Source organism: Lynx rufus, unplaced genomic scaffold (genome assembly GCF_022079265.1).
Source record: "Lynx rufus isolate CCGP_SWC_20201006 ecotype Redwood Valley unplaced genomic scaffold, mLynRuf1.p SCAF_10, whole genome shotgun sequence".
Taxonomy (NCBI): domain Eukaryota; kingdom Metazoa; phylum Chordata; class Mammalia; order Carnivora; family Felidae; genus Lynx; species Lynx rufus.
Genome location: NW_025814824.1, coordinates 86,633,606 through 86,659,304, shown reverse-complemented (window position 1 = coordinate 86,659,304; position 25,699 = coordinate 86,633,606). Strand labels below are relative to the sequence as shown.

The 25,699-nt window shown below is 48.6% G+C and overlaps 2 protein-coding genes across 3 annotated transcripts in view; one reads left to right on the top strand and one right to left on the bottom strand.

Moving 5' to 3' along the window:
* The window catches only part of SLC25A25 (solute carrier family 25 member 25), a 35,591-nt gene extending 15,733 nt beyond the window's left edge, over positions 1-19,858 (bottom strand). The window contains exon 1 of one of the 2 annotated variants that reach the window (XM_047070111.1): positions 19,526-19,858. In XM_047070111.1, the coding sequence (XP_046926067.1) occupies positions 19,526-19,780 (255 nt within the window). In that variant the 5' untranslated portion in view covers positions 19,781-19,858. Of the gene's footprint in view, positions 1-1,655; positions 2,503-19,525 lie in introns of those variants that run through there. The other variant, XM_047070120.1, reaches the window with a different exon arrangement.
* Positions 19,859-20,955: 1,097 nt separating this feature from the next.
* On the top strand, positions 20,956-25,699 carry NAIF1 (nuclear apoptosis inducing factor 1). The gene is made up of 3 exons (XM_047070098.1): positions 20,956-21,492; positions 23,179-24,880; positions 24,964-25,699. Exons 1-2 carry the CDS (start codon positions 20,982-20,984, stop codon positions 23,649-23,651), a joined length of 984 nt encoding a protein of 327 aa, XP_046926054.1. The 5' UTR covers positions 20,956-20,981; the 3' UTR covers positions 23,652-24,880; positions 24,964-25,699.

Below are 25,699 nucleotides of genomic sequence, written 5' to 3'. Positions count from 1 at the left end.
AAAGTCCTGACATGAGGCCACCCAGGGGCAGGGCTGGCAATAGGTGCCAGGATGAGTTTGGGAAATGGAGCAGTTAATTATTAAAGTCCAAAGTAGGTGAATTTAAAAGGGAGCCAGCCAGTCTCTTAATCCCTTGGCCATCAGGCAAGCAGGTCTGTAGATCTAAAAAAAAAAAAAAAAAAAAAAAAAAAAGGTTTGGGGCGCCTGGGTGGCTCAGCCGGTTGAGCGTCTGACTTCAGCTGAGGGCATGATCTCACAGCTCCTGAGTTCGAGCCCCGCATGGGGCTCTGTGCTGACAGCTCGGAGCCTGGAGCCCGCTTCGGATTCTGTGTCTCCCTCTCTCTCTGCCCCTAACCCACTCGCATTCTGTCTCTGTCTCTCTCAAAAACAAATAAACGTTAAAAAAACAAAAAAGGTTCTCACAAAGGAGAGCGCCACCGCCATTTCTGAGCTCGTCCAGGATGACAGAAAGGTAGAAAGAGACGGGGCTCAAAGCACGCCGCAGGCGGAACACGGATTCTGAGGCCCCTGCCCACCAGGACAAGCCCGTGGCCTACAGAGGCTTCTGCTCAAAGCTTGCACCTAAATGCCAGCAGGAGCTGTTGTCCCTCCCACTTGGCAGAGAAAAACCCAACATTTAATTCTCTGATACAGCAGTTCAATTCAAACAACATTTTTGGGGAATCTACAATGTGCCAGACACAGGGCAGAATCTCCTTCTCTCTTCTGGTTGATTTTTATCCTGAGAAAGGAGAACAGATTCAAAACAACCACAACTCAGGAGGTCAGCAAGGCTGCTCCTAACGCAGGCAGGAGAAATCCCAGGCAAGCTGCACTTTCCATTCTAATCCCAAGAATGCACCTTGGTCCTGTTAAAACTGCTTTCTTCAGGGAAAGCGAGGCCAAGTACAAGGCAAAGTTCCATACAGATTTCGGGGTGAAATCTCACCTCTACCCCTCTGGAACTGTTGAATCCTGGGTAAATTATTCAGCCTTTCTGCATCTCCGTTTCCTCATCCATGAAATGGGGGTGCTACAACTTACCTTGGCTCTTGTGAACATGAGGCGAGGTGACCCACACTCACAGCACCAGATGAACAGATGGCCCTGGGAGACCCGCAGACCCGCGAGGGGACCGGCCTCAGCACCTTGGGACTCCAGCCTCTCCTGACTCCTCCTTCTCCTCCCTTCCTTACAGACCCAAAGGTCTGACCTTAGGGATGCAGGACAGGCTGGCCCTCCCCAGCTCCAAGCAGTCTGGTTCAACTTTAAAGGTCCTCCCTGCATTGTTCAGACAAGCTAAGACACAAGACATAGCGTGATCGTTTGTGTGATCGTTTGTCTCTTCCTTTCAAACGGCTTTCTGGGACCAAAATGACAAATCCTAAGGTAAATCCTCTATGGCCTTCAACCTTCCTTCCCCAAATGGCCACACTGAGCCGGTCATGATAGGGTGATAAAGCTTTTACCATGGCCACAGGAAGATTCTAGACTGGAGACTTGGGTTTCTTCATTGTCTAACACTTCTCCCCAGGCCTCAATACCAAAGTGATCGATTTCTAAGTCCTCTCTTCCTCCCCACACTCCAGTTTTCTCCAGGGAACCGATCCTAGAACAGCCCCTAAAGTAGGAGGTCCTCTTGAGGTTGCCATTACCTTAGGAAATTGCTCTGCAGGTCCGACCACCAGCAAAATGGTGGGTCTCTTTTCCGTGGCCTCAGCCCTTCCGTCCTGTTTCCCCAAAAAGCTTGACATCTGGTCTCCCCGAGCTGGAGCCGGGGTGCCTCTGACTTCATTATCGTTCCCCTCTCTGGAGCCTTGGCACCCAGCCCTAGGGAGAAAGCTGGACAGAAAAGGCCACAGCATCTGCAACATCACGGCTTCCTCCCAGTGTCGCCGGCGGTTGACTGTTCCACTTGTGAGGAGGGATGTGACCACAATACCAAAGATCTCTGGCTACGCGGCTGCTCGGAAGACTAGCCTGGGGGGGCTGTGAGGCTGAAAGCTCGGCATGCAGTGGCTGTTTCCTGCTTTTTCAAATTTCCTAGCACTGCTGTCCTGCCTGGCCTGAGAAGGGGCTCCCTCTAGGAAGAGCCCTGCCGCCGAGCTGCTGGCGTTGAGAGAGAGCAAGCAGACGGAGCTACTTCAATAAAAACTCACTCTTGCAGATGGATGGTGATCGAATGTTTGGCTTTTTTCAAAAAGCTAAAAGCAATAGCCCAACAGATCTCTCCTGGAGGCAGAAGCAACTCGGAAGTCCCAATTATTCAGCAGTCCTCGCTCAACTAATGATCATCACACGAGCCAGGACCCGGACCCGAGCACCCCGTCTGCGTCTGCAATCTCACTGCAGCAGGGCGCGGCCAATCACCTCTGCCGACACTACCGAGTTCATTATCCCAACCAGCAACGGCCCTCCAATCACAGGCGGCCGATTCCCTGCATGCGGCCGGCAGTTCTGCAGGGAGGTGCTGATGGCAACCGCCAGATGAGCCTCCCATCTCGCAGGACCCTCCCGGTGCTGCACCCACCGCCCCCACCCCCGCGGGAGCCCAACTTCCTCCTCTCCGCCTGCTTGTTTCCGGGATGACTTTCACCATCAAGGTTAACATGATCAATACACCTTGGCAACACCTCCTGACGCAGCTAGCAACGCTCTTCGTTGCCCCATTAGCCTGTTCTCTCCAACTGCCGAGCACAACGCACGCCATACCGGCTACTCACTCTCCCATGTCTTCCTCTACACCACGAGCTGCTTAAGGACGGGGGCTAAGTCACACATCTTTCTCCCTCTAGTACCCAGAACCAGGCACAGATGAAGTCTGTAGACTGGAGGGAGTGGATGATCATGAATAAAAGTGAAGTTACATTTGTTTAAATGTTTCTCAATTTACTAGCCAACATAAGCAGTGATCAGTCCCCCCCCCCCCCGCCCCTGCAAAGCGACGCTTTGATAATGGTGTTGGCACAACCATTCTTTTAAAAACACAAGCGTGAGAAAATGTTCATGAACTGTGTTGGGGAGAGTGTACGGAAACACGCACCCTCACACGCTGCCGTGAGCGTGTAAATCAGTACAACCTCTCCCACGAGGAAGTTAGTCATGGCTTCCAACATGTCAAAAGCACAAATCCTTTGATACAACAATTCTGCTTTAAGGGGCGCCTGGGTGGCTCAGTCGGTTGAGCAGCCGACTTCGGCTCAGGTCATGATCTCACGGTCTGTGAGTTCGAGTCCCGCGTCGGGCTCTGTGCTGGCAGCTCAGAGCCTGGAGCCTGTTTCAGATTCTGTGTCTCCCTCTCTCTGACCCTCCCCCATTCATGCTCTGTCTCTCTCTGTCTCAAAAATAAATAAACGTTAAAAAAAAAATTAAAACAATTCCGCTTTTAGCGATTTATCCTGCGGATACATTTGCACCTACGGGAAATCACATACCCATATATGATATATGTGTGATACATACACATGTAAGGATAAAATATGAGGATATATATATTTTTTTGCAGCTGTGTTTATAACAGTACAAGTTTGGAAACAACTTCCAGGTCCTTGACAAGAGGAGCAGGTACGTAAGATTCAGGCACACCCACACCTATCCAACTGTTATTAAGACATTTCTACCTACTGTTATGGAATGGCTTGAACATATCTTTTTAAATGAGAAAAGCAAGGTGCAGAAGAAAGGGGGTAATACTCTGCCATTGATTTCTCAGTGTGTATATGTGACAAATTATCTCTGGAAAGACACATTAAAAATTAAAGAGGGGCGCTTTTTAAATATTAATAAATATTAATAAATATTAATAAAAATTAAATGTGTGTTCTCTCAAAAACGAATAAACATTAAAAAAAATTGAAGTATGGTCTGGGGCACTTGGGGGCTCAAGAGGAGAAAGGCAGGTGGTTTATTTTCACTAAATATCCTTAGATCTTGTGAAACTGAATCATGTGCATGTTATGACCACACATGCGTGCATATGTACGTAACTACAATTGTTTAAAAAGAAAACACGAGAAGCGAAAGCAAGATGGCCAAGCTTGCTCTGAAAGCTGAGGGGCCTTCATCAGTTGCCTTCTCACTGGAAACATGGACCAACCTTATTTTGAAGCAGTTTTGTGTGTTGACTAGATGAATAGTCTTTGGAGCCAGACCCTACATGTGAATACTGGCCACCCCTTACTAGTCGCGTGAATAATGTTGGTCAAGCTACTTTAGCTCTCTGTGCTTTAATATCTGTGCAAAATGGAGATGGTAAAAGAACTGTATTATTACTTCACAGAATTTGTTAACCATGAAATTAGATAATTAGCTCTCAGGACATCTGGGTGGCTCAGTCGGTTAAGCGTCTGACTCGATTTCAGCCCAGGCTATGATCTCAAGGTTCGTGAGATTGAGCCCTGCATCCAGCTCTGTGCTGAGTGCATATCCTGCTTGGGATTCTCTCTCTTCCTTTCTCTCTGCCCCTCCCCTGCTCACGTGCTCTCCCTCTGTCAAAACAAGTAAATAAACGTTTAAAAAATGTATCTATAAAGCATGTATAAACAGTACATGCTATTTTATTTTTTTTTTTCAACGTTTATTTATTTTTGGGACAGAGAGAGACAGAGCATGAACGGGGGAGGGGCAGAGAGAGAGGGAGACACAGAATCGGAAACAGGCTCCAGGCTCCGAGCCATCAGCCCAGAGCCTGACGCGGGGCTCGAACTCACGGACCGCGAGATCGTGACCTGGCTGAAGTCGGACGCTTAACCGACTGCGCCACCCAGGCGCCCCATGCTATTTTATTTTTTAAAAGATATTATTTTTAAGTAATCTCTACACCTACTGTGGGGCTCGAACTCACAACCCCGAGATCAAGAGTTGCGCACTCCACTGCGTAAGCCAGCCAGGCGCCCTCACACTAGCTATTTTATTGACAGAAAGTGATTGCGAGTTCATGAAATTAATAGTTTTAATACTGAAGAAGAATCAGTCCAGAGCCCCAAACCCTCAACAAATTAGTAATCCTTTAATGAAGATGAATCTTGTTTTTAGGCACAAGGGGTCTGTCGAATTGGACATAGCAGTGTTTTGGGCCCCCATGTGCAAACACAAGAGAAATCGCTTATGTAATAGATTACTGGCGTTTCATTTTATGGGCTCTTCCATCCCACAGAACTGAGCAAAAACTCTAAGGCTTTCCAGCCTAGATGGAATAACAGGGACTGATTCATCTTTCTGCCAACAGGCAACAAGACAGCGACTCCTGAGAGAGCCACACAAATGAGGCAAGCCCTACAACCTGCCCCAGCTTCATGGCTGGAGTTAGCAGGCTGTGATGCAGGGAGAAGGCACCCAGGTAGAGCCCAGCAATCTCCCCATGCTGAAGGCAAGCAGCTGGGGGGCCAGGAAGGTCAGGGCAGCTACAGCAGGACCAAGGACCGGGGAGGAAGGAACTGCACAGACAGTGAGCTCTGGGGAGCTGCTGAGGGCCCTCCTAGAGTCACGCAGCCTGCCTGTGAGGACACTGCCTGAGGGTGGGAAAAGAACCATCCAAAGGCATCCTGTTCCCACAGGACAGAATAGAAAACCTCACAATATAGGGAGGTTTGGGAAGGGAGCCCCAGAATGAAGCTCAAAAATATTCACAGTAATATGAGACTATCCAGCACCTAGTAAAATAAAATCCAATGAAAAATTAACAGGAATGCAAAGAAACAGGAAAAAATGACCCATATGGAGGATTGAAATCAACCAGTTGAAAGTGACTCAGAAATGACATGTATGATAGAACCAGTACACAAGAATACTCATAGGGGCTGGGTGGCTCAGTCGGTTGCGTGTCCAGCTTCGTCTGGGGTCATGATCTTGTGGTCTGTGAGTTCGAGCCCCGTGTCGGGCTCTGGGCTGACAGCTCAGAGCCTGGAGCCTGCTTCGGATTCTGTGTCTCCCTCTCTCTCTGCCCCGCCCCTACTCATGCTCTGTCTCTCTCTCAAAATTAAATAAACATTTAAAAAAAAGGAAAAATAAAAGAAAAAAGAAAAACACACTGGATGGTTTTAGCAGCAGATTAGACGATGCAAAATAAAAGAATAAATGAGCTTGAAGACACAGCAATCGAAACTTTCCAAAACGAAAGAGAGAAAAAAGGCAAAACCAAAAATGAACAGAGCATCAGCAAGCTGTGGGACAACCGCTAACAGGTTAATATGAACCAGAGTTCACGAAGGCAGGGACAGAAAAAACATTTAAAGAAATAATGACTACATTTTCCCCAAATTCATTGAAAACTACAAATCCACAGATCGAAGAAACTCAACAAACCCCACGGATAAGAAATATAAAACAAACAAACAAACTACATTCAGGCACATCAAATTAAATTTCTGAAAACCAGTGATAAAGAGGAATATCTTAAAAGCAGATACAGAAAAAAAGATCCAATACATACAGAGGAACAAAGATAAGAATATCTGGGGACTTTCCCATCAGAAACTGTTAACCCAAAAAAACACCTACTGAAAGCAAGGCAAAATAAAAACTTTTCAGACTTATGAAAGCTGAAAGATTTTCTCACCAGCAGATTTGCATTACAAGAAATATTAAAGGAGTCCTTTAGGTAGAAGGAAGATCTAGATTTACGCAAAGGAATGAAGAAGACCAAAATAGTAATTGTATAGGTAAATATAAAGGACTTTGTTCTTATTATTTAGATCTCTGTAAAAGATAAGTTTAAAGCAAAAACAAAACAATGTATCGCGGGCTGATGACATATGTAGAAGTAAAAATATATGAGAACAACAGCCCAAAAGCTAGGAGAATAGAAATAAAAGTATGGTTGGCCCTTGAACGATGCAGAAGGTTGGGGCTCCAACGCTGAGCAGTTAAAGATCCACTTTTGGGATGCCTGGGTGGCTCAGTCGGTTAAGTATTCGACTTTGGCTCAGGTCAGGATCTTGCAGTTCATGATTTCAAGTCTGGGGTCCAGTTCTGTGCTGGCAGTGTGGAGCCTGCTTAAGATTCTCTCTCTCTCTCTGACCCTCTGCGCCCTCTCTCAAAATAAATAAATAAACTTAAAAGAAAAATCCACTTTTAGGGCACCGGGGTGGCTCAGTCGGTTGAGCAACCGACTCTTGATTTTGGTTCAGGTCTTGATCTCATGGTTTGTGAGTTCAAGTCCCACATCTGGCTCTGTGCTGACAGTGCGGAGAGCCTGCTTGAGATTCCCTCTCTCCCTCCCCTTCTCTCTCTGCCCCTCCCGTACTCTCTCTCTCTCTCAAAATAAGTACAATAAATTTTTCAAAAATCCACTTTCGATTCCCTAAAAACATAGTAAGTCTACTGTTGACCAAAAGCCTTACCAATAACATCAACAGTTGATGAACACATATTTTGTATATGTATTATATACTGTAGTGTTAATAAAGCTAGAAAAAGCAAATGCATTAAGAAAATCATAAGGAAGAGAAAATATATTTACAGTACTGTACTGTATTTATTTTTTAAAAATTCATGTAGAAGTAGACCACCGCAGTTCAAATTCATGTTGTTCAAGGGTCAGCTGTATACTAAGATTCCCCCCCACCCCTTTTAAGTTCATTTATTTATTTCGAGAGAGAAAGAGAGAGGAAGCACGGGCCCAAGCGGGGGTGGGGCAGAGAGAGAGGGAGAGAGAATCCCAAGCAGGCTCCATGCTGTTAGCGCTGAGCCCAGTGTGGGGCTCCATCTCATGGACAGTGAGATCATGATCTGCGCTGAAATCAAGAACTGGATGCTCAACCAACTGAGCCACCCAGGCCCCAAAGATTCTTAAAGTATTTAAAGAATTTTTTGTCACGTTTATTTATTTCTGAGAGAGAGAGAGACAGACAGACAGAATGGGAGTGGCAGAGGGGCAGAGAGAGAGGGAGACACAGAATCTGAAGCAGGCTCCAGGCTCTGAGCTGTCAGCACAGAGCCCAGTGAGGGACTCAACTCCACAAACCGTGAGATCATGACCTGAGCTGAAGGCCGGTGGGTAACCTACTGAACCACCCAGGTGCCCCTCTTCAACTATTTAATATAATATCGGTTAAGTTAGGCCGTGGTAGGTTAAAAATGTATGTATATTATAATCCCTAAAGCTACCATTAGAAAGAGAGTTACAGCTAGTAAGGCAACAAAAGAGACCAAATGGAATCATAAATCATACTCAACTGACCCAAAAGAAGGCAGAAAGAAAGAGAGGAGTAGATGGCACACATAGAAAACAAATAGCAAATAAAAAGGTGGTAGATTCAGGGGCGCCTGGGTGGCTCAGTCAGTTAAGCGTCCGACTTCGGCTCAGGTCATGATCTCAGTTTGTGGGTTCGAGCCCCGCGTCGGGCTCTGTGCTGACAGCTCAGAGCCTGGAGCCTGCTTCGGATTCTGTGTCTCCCTCTCTCTCTTCCCCACCCCCACTCTCACTTTGTCTCACTCTGTCTCTCAAAAATAAATAAATGTAAAAAAAAAATTTAAAAAAAAAGGTAGTAGATTCAAACCCAATCATATCAATAACAACAGTGGATACAAGTGGTTTAAACATCCCAGTTAAAAGGTAGAGATGGTCAGTTGGGATTAAAAAAGCAAGATCTAGCTATATGTTGCCTACAAGAAACATTTTTTTAAATACAGAGATACGGGGCACCTGGGTGGCTCAGTCAGTTAAGCGTCCGACTTTGGTCCAGGTCATGATCTCACAGTTCATGAGTTCGAACCCGTTATCAGGCTCTGTGCTGACAGCTCGGAACCTAGAGCCTGCTTCAGATTCGGTCTCCCTCTCTCTCTGCCTCTCCCCCACTCGTGCTCTGTCTCTCTTTCTCTCTTAAGAATAAATAAACGTTAAAAAAATAAAAACATATATATAGACATAAAAATAGGTTAAGAATAAAAGAATGGACAAAGATATACTGTACCATGTTCATATTAATCCAAAGAAAACTGGAATGGCCATATTACATTAGACAAAGTAGATTTCAGAGCAAAGGATGTTATGGTGGGCATTTCATAACAAAAGGGTCAATGCATCAAGAGGACATAAGAAGCCTAAATGTTTCTGAATCACATTGTAGAGCCTCAAAATACATGAAGCAAAACCAACAAAAGCGTTAAGGAAAAGGAGACAAATGCACCATCATAATCAGAGATCTTAACACCATTCTTTCAGTAACTCATAGAACAAGTAGACAGAAAATCAGCAAGGGCACAGAAGGCCTGGTTGGGCAACATTATCCACCACCTTGACCTAACTGGCATTTATAAAACACTCTACCCATCAAGACTGGAATACACATTCTTTCAAAGTATCCGCAGAACAGATTCTGGCTCACAAAACAAGTCTCACTAGATTTAAAAGGGTTCAGCTTGTACCAAATATGTTTTTTGACCACAGTGGAATCAAATTAGAAATCAATGGCAGAAAGATACCTGGAAAATACCTAAATATTTGGAAACAATGTAACACAACTCTAAATAATCCATGCGTCAAAGGAGAGCTCAAAAGAGAAATGAGAAAGTATTGGGGCACCTGGGTGGCTCAGTCGGTTAGGTGTCTGACTCTTGATTTTGATTCAGGTCATGATCTCACAGTTTGTGAATTTGAGCCCCGCGTTGGGCTCCGCGCTGACAGTGCAGAGCTTGCTTGGGATTCTCTCAAAATAAAAAAATTTTTAAAACTTAAAAAAAAAAAAAGAAATGAGAAAGTATTTCAAATGGTGTGAAAGCAGAACACATAAAAATCTGTAGGATGTTGCCAAAGCAGTAGTTAGATGGGAAAGCCCATACTAGAAAAGAAAGCCCTCAAATCAGTGACGTCAACTTCCCTCTCAAGAAAGCAGAAAAGAACAAAATAAACCCAGACTAAGCAGAAGGAAATAATAAAACTAGGGAAGGGAGGGGCACCTGGGTGGCTCAGTAGATTGGGCATCTGACTTCAGCTCAGGTCATGATCTCACAATCCAGGGAGTTCGAGCCCTGTGTCGCGCTCTGTGCTGACAGCTCAGCCTAGAGCCTGCTTCGAATTCTGTGTCTCCCTCTCTCTCTGCCCCTCCCCTGCTTGCACCCTGTCTCTCTCTAAAATCAATAACCACCACCAAAAAACAAAAAAAACAAAAAACAAAAACCAAAAAACTAGGCAAGGGAGAGACAATGCCTTCTTTATCTTAAAATCTGCACCTAAGACAGATCAATGAAAATTTGTTCAATTGCATACTTTGCCAGTATTTTTATTTTAAAGCACTTTCTCTTGTATCTTTGGTTTCCTTGTGGGTTAATGTGGTACACTGCTCTCCTTGTATCACACATCATCACCGAAACCAGGGGTACCTGGTGGGCCAGTAGTTTCTTTTGGGTTACATGCAATTCCTATAATACAATTCTTCCACACTTAGCTTTCTTGGGTAAGAGAGCTCACCCATATCCAGAGACCGGGCTAGCAAGTATAACCCTCCCATAATTATTGCTTATACACATCAACAGAACCTAGTGAAGAGGGGGCTAATCACCAGCAGAAGTTACCCACTCTTCCAAGAATCCAGAAAACCAATTTTGCCGGATAAAAACAGGATCTCCCATACTTTTATTTTTTTTTTTTATTTTTTTTAATGTTTATTTATTTTTGAGACAGAGAGAGACGGAGCATGAACGGGGGAGGGTCAGAGACAGAGGGAGACACAGAATCCGAAGCAGGCTCCGGGCTCCAAACTGTCAGCACAGAGCCCGACGTGGGTCTCGGACTCACGGACCGCGAGATCATGACCTGAGCTGATGTCGGCCGCTTAACCGACTGAGCCACCCAGGCGCCCCTCTCCCATACTTTTCAAAGAAAACAGATTCCAATGGAATCGACGCCCCCGTGGGAGCCCATTCCACATTATCCTAAGGAACTGCCCAGGGTGCAAAAGGCCCCTAGAGCAGGGCACAGAAGAACAGCTAGAGATTCCTGAGGAGTCTTGTAACAAGGCAGAGAGGGATTTCCCACGACTGGTTCCAGAGCCACGTTCCACGTCTGTGTCTACCAGTTTAACTACCTACTACCTATCTTAGCATTATTTACCATTCAGAACAGCTGTTGCCAAAGGGAAGCCTATTAACACTTTTTTTTTTTAACTGAAAAATGAAGCCAGATTTTATTTGACAGAAAGCCAGACCGATTTGCCTTGAAAATGAGGACTGGCTTGGCCAAGTGGGTTATATGGAGACAACGAGGCGGAGCCAGGCACTTGCCTCCTTTGGCATCCGTGAAACCAAGGCATCGAAGATGACAGCTCTGCAGTGATGACAAAGGTGAAATCCCCCAGTTTATCTCCATTTTAGGAAGTAAAACCAAAAACGCTAGCTTTGGCGAGAAAAAAAAAAAAAAAAAAAGTCCCCGAAGGACACTCCTTTGACTGTGGGAAAGCGAAGTGCACTTCTGGAGAAAACTCCTGGGAGGGCTTCTGTCTACTCCTGGTGAACAGCCAGTCCCCACTGAGGCCCCAAGTTCAAGGTCAATGCCTACGAAGATGTCTTTTTCTCTTCTCTAAAAGAAAGTTAGAGGCGTACAAGATTAACCCGATTTTCAAGCATAGGATTTTGAGATGTGACCCGTAAATTAAAGGTCTATGGAAGCAAGAGATCACGTGGAAACACGGCATAATATTTCTGGGGTGTGCTTTTAGAAGGGCAGGATTCTCCTTGCGGCAAGCGTTAAGGGGGAGGGGCAGGATGCGGTACTGAGGCCAGCCAGTGAAAACCCAATCACCCAAAATGATCAGAAATTTCTCAACCAATCCAAACTTGATCAGTGGGAGCCAAACCCATGGGCACATGCTGAGTCAAATTTCTGCACCCACTTTATCTTTATCCACACCTTCTCTTCTCCCACTCAAAAAGGCAAACCAGCGGATTTATTATTAAAGCAACATTAAATGTTTTCAGTTTCTTAAAACTGATTTCAAGATCACAGACTCAAACTGAGATTGGATGAATGGTGCAAAAATAGCTCTCCCCAGCTGCTTGCTCTGTACCGAGTGAGGACTGCAGAGAAGAGCCAGGACAGGGGTGTGAAACCCAGCCACCCGCTGCCTTCAGCAAAGACACTGCTTGAGGTGTGAAGGGCAGCCTTGGGAATTCTGTGTAAGCATAACTGGTTTATACCAAACCAGTTCTTAGGAAACAATTCAGAAAAGGCATATTTTAGCTATAGATTTATTAGATGCTACCTCTTATATTGGTTAAAGAAACTCTAGCAAAAGTAATAGCATCTCCCATGTGAATGAATGAAATAAGGAGTTAACTGCATCCATAAATGCATTATCACTAAGGGGTGCTCCAGGGACCTTACCTTCCCCCCTCTAGTGCATCTGTTGACCCTGGACAAGTTGTATTAGCCTCTCTGGGCTGCCAAGAGGGGAGACCGAACTGGACAAACCTTGAAAACCTTGCCAGGGGCGCCTGGGTGGCGCAGTCGGTTAAGCGTCCGACTTCAGCCAGGTCACGATCTCGCAGTCCGTGAGTTCGAGCCCCGCGTCGGGCTCTGGGCTGATGGCTCAGAGCCTGGAGCCTGTTTCCGATTCTGTGTCTCCCTCTCTCTCTGCCCCTCGCCCGTTCATGCTCTGTCTCTCTCTGTCCCAAAAATAAATAAACGTTGAAAAAAAAAAATTAAAAAAAAAAAAAAAAAAAAAAAAAAGAAAACCTTTCCAGTTCCAACATCGCATGGATTCAGACTCAGCCTAAAGGCATTAACCAAAAGGAGAAGCAGGTTTTGCACACGAGGGACGGGGGGAGGGGGGGGGGAAGGCCAACAGATTAATGAAGGTGGGGGCTGTAGCCGGCTGGTTTTAACCAACAGGACTATTCAACTTTGTCACCCACAGCCAAGATTTCACAGTTTGTGCTCGTTCTAAACTATCCTCTGCCCGCCTCTTTTCACCATTGGCATTTCAATGGCCTTTGAGAGTTTTCCAACACAATATAGGTGGTTTTCTTTGTGTTTTGGTAAGAAGAGTCACACGCCGAGGAGGGAGGGCTGGAGGAAAGAAGGCATGAGGCCAGGGGTTATTGGGAACAACGTGGAAGGCTTCACAAAGCAACAGCAGGAACAGGGACAGCCACCATCTCCAGTTTCCCCTTTGGCCCTAGAAAATGAGTCATGACTCACCTCCTTTTCAAGCTTCCTGGCCTAGAGTTTAAAGCAGATAAGAATCTCCTTAAGCTCTACCTTTGTATTCATTTATTTACTTTATTTTTTTTTAAGAAACTTTTTTTTAAAGTTATTCAGTCCTGAGAGAGGGAGACAGAGCAGGAGCAGGGGAGGGGCAGAGAGAGAGAGGGAGACACAGAAGTCAAAGCAGGCTCCAGGCTCTGAGCTGTCAGCACAGAGCCCGACCCGGGGCTTGAACCCATAGACTGCGAGATCATGACCTGAGCCGAAGTTAGACACTTACCCGACTGAGCCATCCAGGCACCCCAACTTGGAAGGTACACCTTTAAGACAAAAATTTCTCCTTTTTTTTTTTTTTTTTCCCTTAAGGTATTGTGTTGAGTCTTTTATATCTCATACTTAGGAAGAGTTTACCTATCATTTTAGTCACTCCTTCCTGGGCACCATCAGGGGTCCTAAAATGCTGAGCGGGTGTTATAGGCAGATGCGTCAATGTCATGAACTGGGAAAATAAAAGTTGCAAAGCCTTGAGGTCTAGTGAAGTATCCACAGCCACGGAAGCAAGGAGGCAGCGCGTGCTAAGCTAAATTAGGCGGAGTCAAAATCCTGCACTCTGCTACTGCCTTTGCCTTAAGCCAGCCTGACCTCTGAGTCTCAGTCCCGCTTTTGCAAAATAACGAGGTTGGCGAGCTTATCTCCAAAGGTTTGAAGTCAGCTCCACTTGAGCTTCCATTTTCACAACTTCAAAGTGAACTTCAGACGTCAGAGAAGGCCATCCATGGCTCACGAGGCGGGCAAAAGGCTTGTGAGAGCCCATAAGGGCCCAGTGCCATCCAGGGGAACATCTGGGCTAAAAAGACTTCCTTAGCTGTAGAGTGAGTCTACCATTTCAGTAACTTAAGAGATTTCCTGCCAGCAGGGTTTCTTTGTTTCCATCTTCCTCAAGTCTGCCGGGCCCAGCAACCCACATTCCTTCTCGAAAACAGAAGGCCCTCTCAGCTCAGAGGAAGGAGACCTGGGTGCTATACAACCTTAATTACCGATGTCCCCAGACATTCTCTTTCCTTCTGTTCTGCTCTTCACCTAGGCAATCTGGGAGACACTGTAGCTGACTACAACCAACGCTGGGCATCTTATTTTCAAAGACTCAGTGGACGAGAAAGTTACTTTGTGTTGAACATCTAGGTATCAGACACTCTGCTAGGCTCTTTATTTACTTTATCTAATTCAATCGCACAACAACCTTAGGAAATAGGTATTCATACCGCCATGTGTCTGATACAGAAACTGAGGCGCGGAGAGGTTGAGGGATGTGTTCAAGGTCACATGGCTAGCAGGCAGCAGAAACAAGTTTTGCACCCAGGTTTTGTACCACGAATCCTGTGCTGGGCTTTTTGTTGTTGTTGTTTTTAAGTTTATTTATTTATGTAACTAATCTCTACACCCCACGTGGGGCTTGAACTCCCAACCCCAAGATCAAGAGTTTCATGCTCTTCCAACTGAGCCAGCCAGGCGCCCCTGTACTGAGTTTTTGAAAACAGTTTTATTGAGATAAAATCTGCACACCATACAAATCACCCATTTATACAATTCAGTGGTTTTTAGTGTATTCACAGATAGGTGCAACCATCACCATGGTCAACTGTAGAACATTTTCTCACCTCAAAAAGAGCCCCCAAGACCTTTAGTTATCATCTTCTTATCTCTCCGTTCCCTACCCCTCCCAGGCCTAGGCAACCACTAGTCTACTTTCTGTCTTTATAGCTTTCCCTATTCTGGCCTTTCATATAAATGGATCACATAATACATGGTCTCTGTGACTGGCTTCTTCGACTTGGGGCAATGTTTCCGAGAGGAGTCTGTACTCCCATGGTATCCTGCCTCACATGAGGGACCCCGAAAGGTACAGACAGCATATCAAGAAATGCATGATAAAACCTGCCTTTAGCAGCAGCAGAGATTATAGAAAGATAAGACAGCTGTTTTCAGATACTTACAGAGTCCTTGGATCACTTGGGGCAAATGGGTAGCATCTGCAGATGCGAGCAGACTGTCTGACATAAGAAAGAACTCACAATGACCCCGACGAGGTCCACAATGGAATGAGCTGGACGGCCGTCTATGAAGGATGCCATAGGAGGAAAGCTCCCCACACTAGGTGGGGAGGCTGGCCTCTGATGGCCAGTGACCCTCCCAAGACTAAATTCTTTGATTCTGCCAAATTCACATTAGTATAAGAAGAAATGGTTAAAAATGAAAAGTCTGCCCAGATTTAGGTTAATGAGACTAGTCCAAATGGATAAGTAGAGTTGTGTTCACCAGATTCACCTTGAGGCTGTACTCAGCAGGACTGGAAATGAATACCAGCAAAGTTACTGTTTCTCTCAGTCCCCTGTGGTTTCTGTGAGGCTCCAACAATTAATGACTCTTTGAACATCAAAGGAATCCAGCTGCAGATCCAGATGAGGCCCACTCTGGTATATTCCTGTTTTATCATTTGGTCTTAGGATCGGGGTACCTCATTCCACCTTTCCAAATGGTAATGAATTAAAAAAAAAAACAAAAAAACCCTTCTAGTTGACTTGATAATTACTGCAAGCCAGGAACCAATTTTGCAACAATAAAACACAATCAGTTTAATATACGAATTCAATCCAATCTGCAAATAGCATTTTTCTTTTTCTAATGGGCCATTATATCATATTATATTATATTATATTATATTATATTATATTATATTATATTAAATGTTGTCCATCCCCTTTCTATGATAAGGCTCTTTCTTCTGCAGATGATCTCACCTAAGTCTGGCTATTTAGGTAAATACCTTCCTCACAAAAGGCCAAACATTTAAAAGGTATAGAGTTCGGGGCGCCTGGCTGGCTCAGCGAGAAGAGCGTGTGACTCTTGAACTCAGGGCTATAAATTCAAGCCCCACATTGTGTGTAGAGATTACTTAAAAATAAAACCTTTGGGGGCGCCTGGGTGGCGCAGTCGGTTAAGCGTCCGACTTCAGCCAGGTCACGATCTCGCGGTCCGGGAGTTCGAGCCCCGCGTCAGGCTCTGGGCTGATGGCTCAGAGCCTGGAGCCTGTTTCCGATTCTGTGTGTCTCCCTCTCTCTCTGCCCCTCCCCCGTTCATGCTCTGTCTCTCTCTGTCCCAAAAATAAATAAATGTTGAAAAAAAAATTAAAAAAAAAATAAAACCTTTGAAAGAGAATAAAGTAAAAGGTATAGAGTTCAACAGTACCTTCTGGGATTAAGCAATACCATCTTGACATAGGTAATCTTCTATTCAATTATTTCAAGTCAACAGATATTGCCTCACTATACGCCGCTCAGGTCAAGGGGAGAATTAGGGCAGGGTGGATTCTCAGTTTTGGATAGGATAATCTCTGGATAATCTTGAAATCTATTTGGGGAATAACAGATGTGGTTCTAAATGGATCTCTCCTCATCTTTTGTGAGTCCGGGACGGAACTCTCTGTGTGTCCCTCGGAAACAGGTAGAGTTAGAGAGGAGTGGAGCAGGAATCAGAAGACAGTTCCAGTTGCTTCTCTGGCGTAATTCCTCAGTGGCCAAATGGTCTTTTCGGACCTCTGTTCCTTGCTCTGTAAAATGGGGTGAAAACACGGTCTTGCTTCCTTCACCACGTCATTGTGGAGCTCAAACTCCATGGCGCATATGCCAGTCTTTTGAGTGAGCAAACTCAACAGGTCTTCTGGAATCCTCACCTGCATGAAACACCAGTCCCTTAAGAGGGCCCACAAGCCTCAGCTGAAGGACAACTGTTTCCATGTCACCCAGTTTGCGTTCTCTAATTGGCTGCCTGAGCTCTAACCGAGGTTTCAAATTTGTTTTAAAACAAAGATGGTGTTTGGTCACATGCAACTGCCGAAATAGGCAATCTATAATTAGCTCCAGCTGAAGCCTCATCTCCCAAAGTCACTACTGTTGTCGTCATCCCTTTTCTTTCTTTAACAAGCCCTGCCCCTCTTTTGTCCTAGGACGGGCTTCTGGCTCACATGCCCTTTACAAAGAAGATTTCCCTGGCTGGCTGCCATGGGTTTCTCTGCCCACTTCCATTTTAAGTTATTTTCCCTCAGCTGTCCCAATTTCTTCTGAAATAAAGGCAGGTGCCAAAAAACGGCTGGTTCGTGTCTAAAGAAAACTTGGCTTGACCTGTTGTAAGCCAGCAAGAGGCTTTGTGTAGTCACATGGCCTGGGTTCACCACCACCCACTGATAAGCACTCACAGTGGATTCCTGCACAAACCCTTGCATCTCAGACTGGCCCTCTGGGTCACGTGAAGAAGCTACCAAAATTTGATATGGTGTTTTCCAATGCCCCGTTTCGGACAGAAGGGCCCCCAAATTCTCTTTTGGTTTTGCTAGTTCTGCAAAACTGCAACACCGCTTTTTCTGTATGTAGCATTAGCTGATAGAATTTCGACAGGAAGTGGTATGGGGGGGGTTCACGAGGGAGTATGTCTTCCTGTGGCCCACTTATTTACAAAAAAAGGAGGTTCTCTAATACTTCAACCATTTGCCACAGGATTAACTTGGATGTAAGTGGCTCTTGGATGTAAGCGGTAACTTGGATGTAAATTGGTTCATTCTGTGTCTCTCAAGCTGAAAGAGTTGTAGAAATAGAGTTCACACTAAATCTACACACCAAAAGAGTAATAAGGAATTGTTCCATGTCACAGAACTGAGATAAGCCAGAGTCCAAGATTTTAGAGCCAATGTGACCCCAAGGGGCAAAGCTCCCTTTGGTTAATTGAAAAAGTTTTCTTTCAACACCTGAAAGAAAAATGGTCACTTTCTCCTTACATGCCCTTACAAATTTACTACCAAAAAAAAAAAAAAAAAAAAAGATGAGCATCAATATCAGATGTATCATGAATTACAGTTGTGGCACAAAGCATGGCATAAAAATATTGAGTAACTCCTGCAGCCAGATGCCCTCGATGTGCCTGGCAACATATGTCAGGTGGGTAGGTCCACGAAAGCAGAAAGGTTCACATAGGCTCACACTTCACTGAGCCCAGACCCTCTGAGTTTAGCCATCCTGTCTTTCCAAGTGACTTATTCATCAGATATGTATGGGAAAATATCTAGCTCACAATGCCATTTTGTGTAAAACTCAGAAGAAGAAAAAAAACTTAAACTGGTCTCTAAGCCTCTTGGACTTACCCTCTTGCACATTGTTACTTTTGGTCTTCCTAGGCTGATCCTAAGTGGGTTAAATACCTTAGATGTTGATCCAATATACTGTGGGCAGGAGTTAAAAACACCTTACAGATACCCACCCAACAAACAAATGGATTCAATTCACTGGTGTATTATCAGACTTTTTTTTTCATACTTGGCGATGAGAGATTCTCCAATTGTTTTACGTGCAAATGGTCCAAACAAACTAAACTCACAAGAGAAACAGGTTACTAGGTAAAGCACTCGGAAGTTCTAGTCCAGGCTGGAAATCAGGTTCAGCCACACTGAATCAAACACTTGGGAAGAGTGCCTGAGACTACCAAGTCAGGCCGGGCCGGGAAAACACCATGAGAGACAGAAGGGGAAGGGACAGCCTCTGCTTGAGGTTCTTATAAAGAAAGGACAGCACTTTTCCTTATGGCCCCCCATCCATCTTCTGTCCCCCCATCCTCCTTGGCCAAAGCCCACTCCAGAACAGGAATAACAACATCCGAGGTTTGCAACACTTTCACTTTTAGGAAGACTTTCCCCCCAGATTCTTTCACTCTAGATCACTATCCCATCTTCTGGATAAGCACGTCAATGGGGATGAGCCTAAACGATGAGAACTGTCAGTCTTCACCCACATCCTCACAGAGCTGCCTCAAACCCCAGTTCCCATTTTTTCTAACTCCCACATGCTTCTGAGAGGAACCAGATCAGGGCCCACGGCTGGCATGGAAACGAGAAGGGAAGGGAGGGGTGCCGCTGGAGGATGGATGAAATAGTCCGTGGGGGGTAGGGGAGAGCATCAAGCTTAGCTTGGAAGGTCAGTGGGTGACAAAAGGCGACTCCCGAGACTTGGCCTTCTACTCTGGGGAAAGCCTAAGCAAAAAGGGCTATTGCCCACCAGACAACCCCAGACGGTGCCCACCTGTGCCCACGGAGAGCCTTTCCCCCTGGCCCTAGCACCCACAGAGGTCGAGAAGCAGCTCCACTCCCACCAAGGCACAAATTGGGTGTTCTACCCAGCCCAACAGGCGGTCCACCAGACCTGCCACGCTCCCAAGGGCTGCTCAAGAAGCCGGGCTATTCAGACCTGTCACCAAGCAGCCCAGACCTGTCACCCCGAGCCCCCGGAGCTGCGGCGCGAAGAAGCCCCCTCCCAGACCGCGCGGACTGTGCGCGCCGCCTACCCGAAGCTCGCCCTCGGTGCGGTGCAGTCCCAGGCGCCGCAGTCCCACGGCCAAGTCGTTGACACACAGGCCGCCGTCACGGTTGACGTCGAGGGTCTGGAAGAGGCTCCACAGGCGCAGCCGGTGGTCCGGGCCCCCGCAGACGGCGCCGCCGCACGGGTCCACGGACGCCGGCGACGAGGCGGACGACGAGGCGGCGGTGGCGGCGTCCGGCGGCGGGGAAGCCACGCAGCGGCACAACACACTGCTCACCATCGGGCGCGAGACAGGGGCGCCGGGCGCGAGGCGGGGGCGGCTGGCCGGCGGGGAGAACGCGGAAGACACGCTGGAGTCCCCAGACCGCGAGCGCGGGATGGAAGAAGCCGGCAAGGGGGCGGGAGGGGCCGCTTCCGGGAGCCCCGCCCCGCCGCGCGCCGCCTTGTTGGCCACGCCCCCAGGCGCGCCGTGGGCCAGTCACAGGCCCCGACGGCCACCTGGGCGGGGCGGAGCCTCCCCGAGGACCGCGCACGCCGCGGGCACTGCGCGGATCAATGGAGAAGGCGGGGCGATCCCTGCTCAGCCTGCGGCCGATTCAAATTGAAAGAGGTGGGGATTGGCTGAACTGGGCCAGAGAGAGGAAGTCACGCCGTGATAGGCAGAAGTTATGTGACTAGCAGGCGGAAGGCCCCGTGTCCAATTTCCATTGAGAAACGCTGTTTAGGCTGAGGAATCGTAAGGCTGGGAGGAGCGGTCATGTACGGAGATATCGTAGTCTCGGGTGGGAAGTAGGATTTGTGTGAAGAGCACTTGTGAGCTGAGGCTGCAAGGCAGAGTTGGCCCCCGTGAGTAGAATTAAAAATTAATTGGCCAGTGACTCAAGGCCAAAAGCACTAGGTATCCTCAGGAGGCCGGGTTTCGGTAATCGAACTCCCTAAACCACCAATAAAATAGCTTAATTTAACGGCGTTTAATAGTCGTAATGCTGACGATTGAAGGACAGAACGATTTTCCAATGGAAGTGAATAAAGGCAGGTGGGCGGAGCGCTCTGTAGCGACAGACCAATGATCAGGCCAATTCCAGCAAATAGGCGTGTCCTTTAGCTGAGCGACAGATCACAAGAACCAGTGATCGACGTGATGCCTGAGCCGCGGCCAACCAGGAGGGCACGTTCCCCGGGAGAAGGTCTGGGAGGCGGGAAAAGGGGAAGTGGGCGGATCTCCGCACGCCCCGGCGGAAGAGGCAGATTCAGGAAGCCATTACGCAGCTGGCTGGCAGCGGCCGGGCCGGTCGGGGCTGGGCCCTACGCACTTTGCGTAGCGAGGGGGGTTACCAAAGGCCTGGTGCTTGGCCTTGGGCAAGCCCGGCCTATCCCCTGTAGGGGGGTGGGTGAGAGGCGAGGTTGAGGAAGAAGAGAAGGGGAATTGGGGCGGCTGGGGGGATTATAATTTCTTTAAAAAGGGAGGGTGGGGAGAGGCCATGGCCGTCCCAGCCAAGAAGAGGAAGATGAACTTCTCTGAGCGAGAGGTGGAAATCATCGTAGAGGAGCTGGAACTGAAGAAGCACCTGCTGGTGAACCACTTCAACGCCGGGGTCCCTCTGGCTGCCAAGAGTGCGGCCTGGCACGGCATCTTAAGACGGGTCAACGCGGTGGCCACCTGCCGCAGGGAGCTGCCTGAGGTCAAGAAGAAGTGGTCTGACCTCAAGACCGAGGTCCGTCGCAAGGTTGCCCAGGTCCGGGCAGCGGTGGAGGGTGGCGAGGCCCCAGGGCCCACTGAGGAGGATGGAGCCGGTGGGCCTGGGACAGGTGGTGGCAGTGGCGGCGGTGGCCCAGCTGTAGCCCCCGTCCTGCTCACCCCCATGCAACAGCGCATCTGCAACCTGCTGGGCGAGGCTACCATCATCAGCTTGCCCAGTACCACAGAGATCCACCCCGTGGCCCTTGGACCCACAGCCACTGCAGCCGCAGCCACGGTCACCCTGACACAGAGTGAGTGACCTCTCCCGCCCAGTCCGTCGTGCATAAATGGGAAGGGCCAGCCAGAGCTGGGGCAGCCCGGGGAAGGTTGGCTGCCAAGGGTCAAAGGTCAGATGGGAGTCTTGGAAGACCACCCGGCCTTCCAAGAGCTCCACAGACAGAAGTGATCTCACTCTCTTTGGGACTTCCTCAGCACACAGTCTGGACTTCTGATGGGCTGGATTGCTCTCAACTGTTTTGCCATCATTCGTGTCCATGACTGACTGAACTCTGTGGTCCTTGAAGACAGAGACCATGTCTGTATCCCCACGGGACTTATCACAGGGCCTGGCACATAGTAGGCAGTCAGGACATATTTGTCAAATGGACAGATAGATGGGAATAATAATACCCAAGTAAGGCATCGATTCTGGACAAAGACGTTCTGGGTTTTCAGTGCGGCAAACGTTCATCAGGCATTGCTCAGAGACCTCATGGTTCCTAGCGTTAATCTGTTCGTTCACTCCTCAAACACCAGCACTTACTCCATTCAAACATTGTGCTTGGCACCGGGATTTGGATTCCCAAGGTGTTTAAAATACAGGCCAGCTATATTCTAGTAGGACAGATAAGACACACATGAATAACCGTAGTGTCAGTCAGGAGAACCTAAGGACTCAGAAGGAAGGGGCTTCCTGATCGGGGTGGGGACCCAGAGCTGATGTTGGCACTGAAGGATAGAGAAAATTGACCTTTCCCACAGGCGTGGAGGCCCAAACAGCCCACCCAGAATTCCTTCAAAGGTTCACAGCTATGAATGACGATGGTTTGGTTGGATTTTTCAGTTCAGATAAGGGTTTGTACCAGTGACCGTGAACTGCTTGTTTGTGCTGGGCTATTGGCCTGTATCAGTCAGTGATTCTCAGTGGGGCTCTGGGGAATTGGGTGTGTGTGTGAGTGCCATCCCCCCCTGCAGCCATATTTTCTAAGGATAGCAAGGTGGGAAAGAGGATCGAACGCTAGTCTAAAGCAGTTGCTCCTCTAGAACAGGAAGGACCTCTAGGTATTCCTTTGGCCAAGGAGACAGGAGGCATTCATTGGGCACTTCAGCAACTGCTTGGCCATAAAAGAAGGAGGGAGATAAGGCGAGTGTGGCTGCAAACGCTTCAAGCAGAGTCCCACCCAAGATGGCTGCTGAGTGCTGGCACTGGAGAGCATGTGGCCCTGCCTTTATCGGCTGGAAGCATCCCGGTGCGGTGGTTCTGAGCAAGTTGGACTCCGGTGTTAGGGAGACCTGGGCTTGCTTCCTGGGCCTGTTGAATAAACTGCGTAACCTTGGGCGAGTACTCCACGTTTTTGAGTCTGTTTCCCCATCTCCAAAACGGAACACGACAGTGCCTGCCTCTCTGTGTCATTCTGAGGATTCGTCGAGCTAACGCGTGCAAAGGGCTTAGCACGGTGCCTGGCACATAGTAGGCGCTCTGTGCACCAGCATTGTTATCAGCATCTTTGCTTTTGCCTGATCTGGGACTGGTCCTGTGGTTACCAAGTAGATTCTAAACGCTTTAGATTCTAGATTTATGCAAGAAGAGCTCTAAAGCCAAAGGACCTGAATTCTCCCAGAATAGGGCTTAACGGCCTCCTCCCTGCCCTGTGTGGCCAGCTTCGTTCTTTCCAGCAGGTGACCTGCCACTGCCTTTGCTCTTTCTTCCCCCACAGTCCCCACGGAGACCACCTATCACACGCTGGAGGAGGGAGTGGTGGAGTACTGTACCGCTGAGGCGCCCCCACCCCTGCCCGCCGAGGCCCCCGTGGAGATGATGGCTCAGCACGCTGATACCTCGGTCAAACCCCAGGCGCTCAAGAGCCGCATCGCCCTCAACTCCGCCAAGCTGATCCAGGAGCAGCGAGTTACCAATCTGCACGTGAAGGAGATCGCCCAGCACCTGGAGCAGCAGAACGACCTACTGCAGATGATCCGCCGCTCCCAGGAGGTCCAGGCCTGCGCCCAGGAGCGCCAGGCCCAGGCCATGGAGGGCACCCAGGCAGCGCTGAGTGTCCTCATCCAGGTCCTCCGGCCCATGATCAAAGATTTCCGCCGCTACCTGCAGAGCAACACGCCCAACCCCACTCCCGCCTCTGACCCTGGACAGGTGGCCCAGAACGGGCAGCCCGACAGCATCATCCAATGAGGACGGGGGTGGCGCCAGCCTTCTGCTCTGTTTGGATGACGTCACTGTGGTCTTGTACGTGGGTTCTGTGACTGGCCACGTGGACAGCTCTCTCTTTGATAGACTGTTAGGGGTCCGCGGTTTCGGAGGAGTGAGAGAGACCGAGAAGAACTTGTTGGGCTCCTGGGACCCGCACTCTCTTACCCTCACCACTTGAGCTGCCTGGCTGACAGCCTGAAGATTGGTTAGGTGGGCGGTGGGCGCTGGTGAGGCTCCACACCTTGTCATGAGCCGGGGCTTGGGACACGACCCAGACCCTGTCTAGGACAACTGTAAGGGAGGTTCTCACTGAGGGCCGTCTCCCAGCTAGGGTCTGTGCTGAAATTCTCCCCCCTCCCCCCACCCCCCCCAACCCAACCCAGTGTCATCGTTTCGAATAAGATGTCAGTGGTGCTGGCAGTGACACAATACCTTCTTCCTCCCTAGGGAGGCAGAGTGACTAGGCCTGAAGAGGAAACTCCACCCTTTTCTCCTTTGCACTGTGCCTCAGTTCTCAGGGGATTCTAGTCAATCTGTGCTCTCCCCACCCCCCACCCCAGCCCGGGCCTGACAGGGGCCCCCTTGGTATATACCCTGAGCTGCCTCTGCATTACACCCAGGATGGGGCCCGCTGGGCTCAGGGATGCTGGGTGCGGTGGGGACAGCTTGGCCACCGTCTTGTCCTCCACTGCATCCCTGGGCAGCCCTTTAGTGGTTTGTCCTGACAGCTCTTGACTCAGGTCGGGCATCAGGCTTTAGGTGCTGTAAATCGAGAGAAAACAGACCGGCGTGGAAACGTGTTGTTCCCCCCCCCTCCCCCCACCCGCCCCTGCAGTGAATCTGAGGTGACCGGTTGGCTTCTTCCAGAAGGCTTGCTTCAAGCCAGTTGTCTTTATTCTGTACCACGGACCCCTTCTGGGAAAGGGCGGGGGGCAGCTCTGGCCACACCCTTCCTCCTTTCCTCTCTACTGACTCCACGATTCCGAAACTCATTGTGGGAAAAAGCCTCCTCAGCATCACGCCCCGGACTCCCTGTCCCCATTATTCAGCGCCTCGTGTTCCTGCGGGACTCCCACTGCCTGGCTGGGCGAATCTGAAGGCCTGATTGGCCCCGAGTGTCTGAGGTGGGAGAGCCAGAGCTGACCTAAGACGCGGGACCTTTGACTTCTGTGCTCGGGGAAGAGCAGACCGACCTCGGAGTGCGGAAGGAGGTAGTGTTCCCTGTTCCGTCTTGACGCTCTGTCACCTTCTGTAGGGAGTTTACCCAGATGGCATTTGTCTGTTTCATTTTCAGAATCGCCATCGATCACCGAGACGCTCGCATCTCCCCAGATCATTCCCCGGGATTGCCATTTTGCTGCCGGTGCCTTGGCCACGCGTGACCAACGGTTGCAACTCGAGGCTCCGGATCTCAGCTAAACCATGGAGGTGCTGCGCTTCTGGGCACGTACGTTTGGAATTGCTTGCTCTGCGGTTGCAATCACCGGAAGATGCTCCCAGAGATGGTCGGGAGGTGACCGCAGTACAGTACGGTCCGCCCCCCCTGTGGAGCACGGGTGCAGCGTCGGCTACAGAGCAATGGAGAGGAATCAGGCTGGTGAGGGGGTGAATGGCGGAAAGAAAGCTCCGCGGGCTGGAAAGCAGCAGCCCCTGGCAGCCAGGGCACGCTCCCTCCATGGAGCCCGACAGCCCTGGCCGGGAAGCTGTGGAGACTTCCTGAGGACTTGCCGCTTGGTTTGGTTTTTCTCTGGGGTTGGCAACCTGAGCCAGTATTGGATCTGTTCCAATTGGGTATAAGGAGGAATCCTGGATCACTTAAACTGACTGCTTCTTTCCAGGTCATAATTTTAAATTAAAAAAATGTATCACTTTTTTTTTTTTTTTTTTTTACACATATCCGTGTCTTTATTGGTTATAGGTGAAAGAGATATGGGCTGGCAGAGAGCAGGGGCTGGCACAGTATGGCCCAGAGGTCATATCTGGCCCACCACCTGTCTTTGTAAATAAAGTTTTATTGGACACAGCCACAA

Bases quoted from the DNA above. Each gene is read 5' to 3' on its own strand.
- NAIF1 (XM_047070098.1), top strand. From the start codon at position 20,982: ATGGCCGTCCCAGCCAAGAAGAGGAAGATGAACTTCTCTGAGCGAGAG. The intron at 21,493-23,178 runs GTGAGTGACCTC...CTTCCCCCACAG, and splicing joins CACGGTCACCCTGACACAGA to TCCCCACGGAGACCACCTAT.